Genomic DNA, 8,805 nt, shown 5'->3' with positions numbered 1-8,805 from the left:
CAAAGTACATTAAATGCATAACAGCCCTTTACAGGCAATGGGGACGCCCTTCAGTTTAATATACCTCAATTTATATTTATACGACATTCCTAGTTAAATATGCGCGAGAAATTTTCATTTATAACATATCCTACAACTATACGCATTAAATAGTTAGAGACGTGTAGGGAAATTGGTTAAGAAAACAAGGGGGAGACAGACGATACACAAAACCCACTCCATGCTCTTGTATTGGACATGAGGTGAAAGATCAAATCATCAATTTTCCTTGATATATAAATACTATTTGCACATGTATGTTGTTTATCTTGGTATAGTGTAAATGTAATTGAATTACTTCGTGGATCAAATAATTGTTAGGCCCTGTCAGTTTTGGATTTTGGAGAATTGATTGATTCAAAAACTGATTATTGGACTCAATTGGGTTCAATAATTAGTTTTGGGATCGCAATCGATTCTCAAGATCCAAAACAAACCGTTATCAGTGGGGTCACAAACATTTTCCACAATATGGTTAAAGCAATAGGGGCAGTCAATGGAAGTGAACTGATGATTACTAGCAAATAAATGTTTAATTATAAACAAAGGAATGCTAGCTAGCTCTTTCCACACCATATAAAATCCAGTCTTATTCACTCAATTGTCTACATAAATCCTATAAATATGTATGATAACTAGGGCTGCAACTCGGATCGGGCAGTTGGGTTTTGAAGAACCCAACCCACATGAGAAATATCTCGGGTCGAGTCGGGTCGGGCTTTTTTTCCAGAAAACCTACGATTCCCAAACCCAGCCCTACCCATGATAAATCTCAGGTCGGGTTTTTTTAACGTTGATGCAATTCTTTTAGGAAAACTTTAGTTTGGCAAGGAAACTCAACTGATAGAAGTAGAAAAACTCATGCATGGCAAACTCTTTAATGCATTAACTAATTACTAGTCCAAAGAGAAGAAATTGATACATTACCAAATGAAAATGATTATAGTCGTATGAGATAAACAACAAACTATTTAGTGCATTCACTATTTAGTTGAAACTTGAAACCCTATAGCTAAAGGGGGAAAACGAATAGAAGATGGAAAGAGTCTTGTGATTGAATGCGTGCGTGAGTTTATTTTTAAGTTTTCACTTTTAAAGTAACAAACTTTTAGAAGAAAAAAAATACATACTATAACTTAAGTAACTCGGGTCGGGTCGGGCCCCTTCAAACCCGGCTCGACCCGAGATTCATGTGGGCTTTTGGATCCTAGACCCGGCTCGACTCGAAACCCGAGAAACATAATCCAACCCGAGCTATTTTTCGAGTCGGGTCGATGCTTACCCGCCTTAATGATAACTGAAATTTAATTTCGTTTGCACTTCTCTTTCAAAAGAAACATAAAGTCAGGCAAGAGTACAAGAGTTGGGTTGCGTGACCGAAAAGATCTGACCGTCCATTTTCATTGACCGAAAAAAGCACATCATTTTTTGAGCCATCAGACATTGAAACCAAGGTCAAATGAATGGTTCAGATCAATCAAAATTGAGATCCAATTTGTCATGTAGCTGCTCTCTATTGTGGATGTGGGTCCCACATCTCACAAGTCACAAGTACACACGGTGACACGGGATTCTCGTGACTCACAGAAATAGTTAGTAAAAGCACACGGGATTCTCTTGAGTCGTGACTCGCAAAAATAATCATTAAAACAGGACGAGCATTCTTTTATAATGGTACATACCCAGCTTGTCCTTTCCTTATAGCTTTTTTGGCAACTATAATAAGGGTCGTGATAAATTCGCGCCCCCGGTAGAATAATTCGCACCGCAGTTACTTGAATTGTTGCAGCAGACTATCGTTTTTAGCTTTGTGCGAATTATCCTCATGGGGGGTGCGAATTTATCATTGCTCCTATACTAATCCTTAACAGCTCCAGTAGATATAATAAATACCCTCACCCTCTCGAGTCTTTTTAACCTAGCGCAAATCTCATCTTCTCTTTTTAACTTTACCCTTTTCACTTTTCTGAAATTTCTCCTAGGCGGCGATCTAAACCCTAACCCTACCAAAACCTCTTTTGAAAAAAAAAAGTCCTAATCCGTCTCTCTCTTTCTCCTCTTCTTGCTACTATGGTTTCCATTTGGTTGTTATTGGGAGAGAGGTTATGATAGTTTGCTCTTCATTTGTTGAAGGTAAGCTTCATTACTACGATTTTCTTATGAATATGTTGATGAATGCTTGATGCTTTTGGTATTTTTTTCTTCTCTTGTTTTGCATTGTTTTCTTGTTTCTCCTGCGGTTATTCAAAATATTTGCTTACCTAGCGTGAGAGGCAAAGATGCAGTGTGTGTGGAGAGTATGTGACTGTCCTCTCAAATCGCTCACCAGCCCTCTCTAACCTGCTTTCACCTTGGGTAAACAAATATTTCAAGTTTTTTTTTGTTTTTCATGCTTGCCAAACATGCCCTTAGGCCTGGTTTGGACTGCAGGAATGTTCTAGAAAAGTTTGGAAAGGAAAAATAAGTACAAAATTTCCTACATTTGTTACACTTTAAGTAGATAGCTTGAACCAACCCTATTCAATATTTACTAGGGGGCATCAATTGTATAGGGGCTAAATTTGCCATTTTAAAAATTTTAACAGAGAAAATTGAAGTTCGTGAGTTTTAGGGACCTTTTAGCAAATATTTTCTAAAAGTAGGACTATTCAGCTAAGATGCTTTTCTTAGGGACTAATAAGCAATTATTTTGCCACGTAGTGACTAATCAGCAAAAATCCCTTAATGGAAATGTTTATTTTTGCAAATATACCTGAGGGGGAATACAATATGTATATTTGTAAATACACCAGTATTTTTTTGAGAAAAATAAATGGAAATGTTTATATTTGTAAATATACCTGAAAAGAACTAAAGGCACTAATTTCTATTCAACTCAAATCACATAACAATATGCAAACCCGTGCTAATAAAAACCTGGAAAATGTGATTTTATCTAGCCGTGCTAGTAAAAACCTGAAAAATGTGTGGACTTTCAAGGTTTCTCTAAGTTGAGAATATAGGATTCATTGAAAATAACGCTCAAAATCATTTTACCAAAAGCAAACACAATACCCATGTAGTGAAGCTATATCTGGTTGCAGGACACTGATTAAAGAAACCTGGAAAATGTGCTCTAGGCAGAGTTCTCCAACCATGTGTTTGATCACACATTGTTAAAAGCAAAAAATACTTTGTTATTTACTTCTCTTTTAACTATTAATTGTATTGATGTACACCTCTATTTTTTTATGAAAAAAAATCCATACTTGTTTAAGAAAAAGTTCCAAACCAACCTTAATTTTAAAGACAACACAAAGTGCCCTTAGGCGTGATATTATTTCCTTGATGGAGAGGTACAATTTTCTTTTCAACCGTACATTACCCTTGTGATGTAGATGGTTTATTTCTTAGCATCCATGGTGGCAGTTTGTAAAGATTTGTGATTTGATGAAGTCTAATAAGAGATTTTATATGAAAAATCTCCTCTAATAGAATCTGATGTGATACTGTAATATGCATAGTACATCGAGATACCCAGGAAAGAGAAATTATATGGATAAAAATTGTTTCGTTAAATCTAAAACATATATTTCAGGTTACCTTTTATTCTGACAAAAAATTGATCCAAACCGTCCATGTGATGGGCCACAATGTAAATATGTAGTGCCCCAAAAATCAACTCCATAGGATGATCCTAACTCTATGATCTATAAAGGTTTCCATAATATGGAGTTCCTGTATAGATCGGAGCGTTGGGATCATCCTATATAAATGATTTTTTGGGCACAACCTATTTACGTTGTGGCCCATCACACGGATGGTTTCTATCATAAATTTCTTTGCTGAAACTTATTATGTGCCATCTATGCAATAATTTTTCTTTGGTTTTGTTGCTCTTATATCCTTATTTCTATTTTCTTTGATCTCAAATATGTTTCATTTCATGGAAGATGGAACTGTGGGTGAAGTCTTGAGAACATATTTAGTAAAGTATGGAAAGCAATGGGATGGGAAAAGAGCTCAAAGAATAGTAGGGAAAACACCTCTGGAAACTGCGGCAGCTATTGTGGAGGATTATGGGCTCCCGTGCACAACCGAAGAACTCATTTCTGAAATTACTCCAATGTTTTCTGATCGGTAAAACTATTCTTTCTTTATGCATTTTCGTGCAACACATACGGATTTTATTATTTTGTGTAGGCCTATTAAAACTCGAGTGATGGAAATCCTAGTCCCTATAATACTAGCCCATATACAACCATCAGGATACGCTAATGGAAACTTGTATATTTTAAAATTTATCCAAATACAAGGACTTATTGCTGGTGCCTAATGAGTGACTGTTCTCTAGAATCATAAAGCGTATAATGGTTAATTTATTGCATTTGTTTGTTGCAGGTGGTCTAATATTAAAGCACTTCCAGGTGCCGCTCGATTAATTAAACATTTGAGTGGTCATGGTGTGCCAATAGCGTTGGCTTCTAACTCACCAAGGGAAAACATAGAATTAAAAATATCATACCACAATGGTATGGTTTGTTTTCAAAGCCTCAATATCTTTTAAATTCTTGAATAATTTTTAGAAAATTAGAAGATGCTGATTAATGGTCACAAATTCACCAAGGAGATTTTTGTTTGGTCTCTTATTTTTGGGCTTATTAGCTTGTTTTTTCATGTATAGGATGGAAAGAATCCTTTTCTATCATCATTGGTGGTGACGAAGTGAAAACGGGGAAGCCGTCTCTTGAAATGTGAGACTAAATAGTAAATAGCATAAAAATTTGATTTTGGACATTTGTAGGTTTTGAGTCTATTGGGACGAATACAAAACGCCTATCAATTGCATACTCTCTAACTTTGTTCTTAAATACTTTTAAATTCGGGAAGTTTCCCCCACCTTCAACTCCTCAAGTCTTATTCTCCCCACATTTAATTCATCCACAACCATTTCATCTACTTCCATCAGCTCCCTTGTATACGTATTACCGAACGGGTTGCCGATAATGTTATGTACACCATCCTGGTCTCCGATAATGTTACGTACACTATCCTGATCATCTACACCATCCTGCTCTACACCTTGGCTGTCATCGTCCTCATCAAAGTCTTCATTGTCCTCATCAAAGTCCTCATCACCATCCTCGCAAATGGCATCATTAACATGCATATCACTATGAAAATCCCTACTGAACCGTGCATCGTGCCTGTATGGTAACGACTAGGCTAGAATGAAATTCAATGAGACAAAAATAGAACCTCCCAACTAAATATAATTTCTATAATTTATTACATGGAAGAGGTCTTATGTTCAGTTGTATCTTCCTCTGTCTCATTTAAAATTGGATCCTCATAATCTTCATCCAAGTCTACTGAATATCTGCCGACCCGATCAACATTAGACTAACAATAATGGAATGACAATTTCATACACGGATAGTACCTATGGTTGGTATGTCCTTCACCATGTCGTATTCGTTTGCTGGGAGCTTCAGATGGAATAGGTGTTGCTAACACTGCACGAACGGAATTATTTTTGGGACTCAAAGCAGGTTCGATTGGAGTAGAAGCTTCATAATGTTCATTTATATCAACTACATTTCTGAGCAATGAAAATTTCCACATGAGATAATATTCTAATGGAATGAGAATTTAAAGAATGCCAAAGTCCAGCTGAGTTAATATTTTACCTCTTCATGGGGATGGGTGCAAATATAATTTCTCCAACTCTGTACTCTTTAGTTATGTACAGGCTGATAGAATTAAAGAGGCTATTCTCAAAAAGCATCATCACCATACCTAGCTCATCATCATTTCGAATGTCGTATAACACGATTTGATATGGATCCATGACATATCGACATTTTATAGATAATGACACGCCGATTCTTGTGGTCCCAATCCTTTGGTGAATTAGAGACTGAAATTCCAAAAATTTTATATGGCGATTCATAGTTAAACACATTTTCGTCCCGCCAATATATTGGAATGATACTTCATCCTTCAAGTACCCATCAACGTGTAACATAAAAGAAGCCATTTTTCCACCATTTTTGCACACCCTGTTTCGATAAGAACCATTATTACTACACTTATGATCACTTTTGGACCAAAACAATACTATTACACTTTTAGAACCACTAAATTATGGTTAGGAGGTGTTCATAATGGTCCGATTATATACATACTGAGTATGAGTACCTTAATCACTATCAATACACTCATGATCACTTATAAAGTGCATGAAAGTTTATTTACACTCTTGGAACCACTACTTACACTCTTGGACCCACTAAGTTGTGGTTCCAAGGTCTAAATAATGGTTCCCAATGTATTCAACCACTTTTACAAAGCATAAACCCCTATTTACTCTCTTCGAACCATAATTTACACTCTTGGAAGCACTTATAAAGTGCATGAAAGTCTATTTACACTCTTGGAACCATAATTTACACTCTTGGAACCACTGCTTACACTCTTCGAACTACTAAATTATGGTTCCCAGTGTATTACACCACTTTTACAAAGCATGAACCCCTATTTACACTCTTGGAACCATACTTTAAACTATTGGAAGCACTATTTACACTCTTGGAACCACATTTTATACCTCGGAACCACTAGGGAACCACATTTTATACCCTGGAACCACTATGGAACCACCATTTATACCTCGGAACGACTAGGGAACCCCATTTACACCCCGGAACCACTACGGAATCACATTTTATAACCCGGAAGAACTAGGGAACCACATTTTATACCCCGAAACCACTAGGGAACCACATTTTATACCTCGGAACCACTACGGAACCACATTTTATACCCCGGAACCACTAGGGAACCACATTTTATAGCTCGGAACCACTAGGGAACCACAATTTCCACCCCGGAAACACTAGGGAACCACATTTTCAACCCCGGAACCACTAAGGAACCACATTTTATACCTCGGAACCACTAGGGAACCACATTTTTTATCCCGGAACCACTAGGGAACCACATTTTATAAGTCCAAACCACTACGGAACCACATTTTCTACCAATGAACCATTAGGGAACCATATTTTATAGCTCGGAACCATTAGGGAACCACAATTTTGACCCCGGAACCACTACAGAACCACATTTTCTACCCCGGAACCACTACGGAACAAAATTTTATACCCCGGAACCACTACGGAACCACATTTTATACCTCAGAACCACTACGGAACCACATTCTATACACCGGAACCACTCGGGAACAACATTCTATACCCCGGAACCACTAGGGAACCATATTTTATACCCCGAAACTACTACGGAACCACATTTTATACCCCGGAGCCACTAGGGAACCACATTTTATAGCTCGGAACCACTAGTGAACCACAATTTCCACCCCGGAACCATTAGGGAACCACATTTTCAACCCCGGAACCACTAGGGAACCACATTTTATACCTCGGAACCACTAGGGAACCACATTTTTTATCCCGGAACCACTAGGGAACCACATTTTCTACCCCGGAACCACTACGGAACAAAATTTTATACCCCGGAACCACTAGGGAACCACATTTTATACCTCGTAACCACTACGGAACCACATTCTATACACCGGAACCACTTGGGAACAACATTCTATACCTTGGAACCACTAGGGAACCACATTTTTTACCCCGGAACCACTAGGAAACCACATTTTATACCTCGGAACCACTAGGGAACCATATTTTCTACGCCGGAACCACTGGGGAATCACATTTTATAAGTGGAAACCACTACGGAACCACATTTTCTACCGCGGAACCATTACGGGACCACATTTTATAGCTCGAAACCATTAGGGAACCACAATTTCCACCCCGGAACCAATAGGGAACCACATTTTCTACCACGGAACCACTAGGGAACCACATTTTATACCTCGGAACCACTGGGGAACCACATTTTATACCCCGGAACCACTATGAAACCACATTTTATACCCCGGAACCACTAGGGAACCACCATTTATACCTCGGAACCACTAGGAAACCACATTTTATAACTCAGAACCACTAGGGAACCACATTTTATAGCCCAGAACCACTAGGGAACCACATTTTCTACCCTGGAACCACTACGGAACCACATTTTCTACATTTTATACCCCGGAACCACTACGGAACCACATTTTATACCTCAGAACCACTACGGAACCACATTTTCTACCCCGGAACCACTAGGGAACCACTAGGGAACAACATGTTATACCCCTGAATCACTAAGGAACCACATTTTATACCCCGGAACCACTAGGGAACCACATTTTATACCTCAAAACCACTAGGGAACCACATTTTATACCCCGGAACCACTAGGGAACCACATGTTCAGCAGTAAAAAATGTCTTCAAACCACTAAATTGTGTTTTCGAGGCCTAAGTAATGGTTCCAATAGGTTTTAAACACCAATGATACGTCTATGATGACTTTTAAAACCACTAAAATACTGTAATAATATACCAAACACTAGTTGGACTCTTGGAACTACAATTTTGAGTCTTTGAACCACTATGTAACCTCTCGAAACCACTAAATTGTGGTTCCAAGGCCTACGTAACGGATATGTTCCAAACACTAATGATACAGTCATGATCCCTTTCACAACCAATAAAGTAGTATTACAATGTACCAACCACTTGGGAACCATAATTTACATTTACAGTCATGAAACCACTATTTAACCTCCGAGGAACTACTAAATTGTGGTTTCGAAGCCTAACTAATGGTTCCAAGAGTCCAAGTATACATACGATGT

The 8,805-nt window shown here is 38.0% G+C and overlaps 1 protein-coding gene across 1 annotated transcript; it reads left to right on the top strand.

Annotated features, from left to right (window-relative positions):
• Positions 1-1,918: 1,918 nt before the first annotated feature.
• LOC143889176 (bifunctional riboflavin kinase/FMN phosphatase-like) lies at positions 1,919-4,869 on the top strand. The gene is made up of 4 exons (XM_077393375.1): positions 1,919-2,172; positions 3,972-4,158; positions 4,420-4,550; positions 4,703-4,869. The coding sequence occupies exons 1-4, from the start codon at positions 2,145-2,147 to the stop codon at positions 4,774-4,776; spliced, it is 420 nt and encodes a 139-aa protein (XP_077249490.1). The 5' UTR covers positions 1,919-2,144; the 3' UTR covers positions 4,777-4,869.
• Positions 4,870-8,805: the final 3,936 nt, after the last annotated feature.

This window comes from Tasmannia lanceolata, unplaced genomic scaffold (assembly GCF_043159265.1).
Source record: "Tasmannia lanceolata isolate RefF3 unplaced genomic scaffold, GAP_Taslan_0.1 ptg000013l, whole genome shotgun sequence".
Taxonomy (NCBI): Eukaryota; Viridiplantae; Streptophyta; class Magnoliopsida; order Canellales; family Winteraceae; genus Tasmannia; species Tasmannia lanceolata.
Note: the sequence above shows the minus strand (reverse complement) of the source record. Positions and strands in the feature narration are given on the sequence as shown.

What these genes read in the sequence shown, in the direction of transcription:
- LOC143889176 (XM_077393375.1), top strand. Translation starts at nt 2,145, where the DNA reads ATGATAGTTTGCTCTTCATTTGTTGAAG. An exon ending in TTGCTCTTCATTTGTTGAAG is followed by an intron (nt 2,173 to 3,971) that starts GTAAGCTTCATT and finishes ATTTCATGGAAG; the next exon opens with ATGGAACTGTGGGTGAAGTC. An exon ending in ACTCCAATGTTTTCTGATCG is followed by an intron (nt 4,159 to 4,419) that starts GTAAAACTATTC and finishes TGTTTGTTGCAG; the next exon opens with GTGGTCTAATATTAAAGCAC.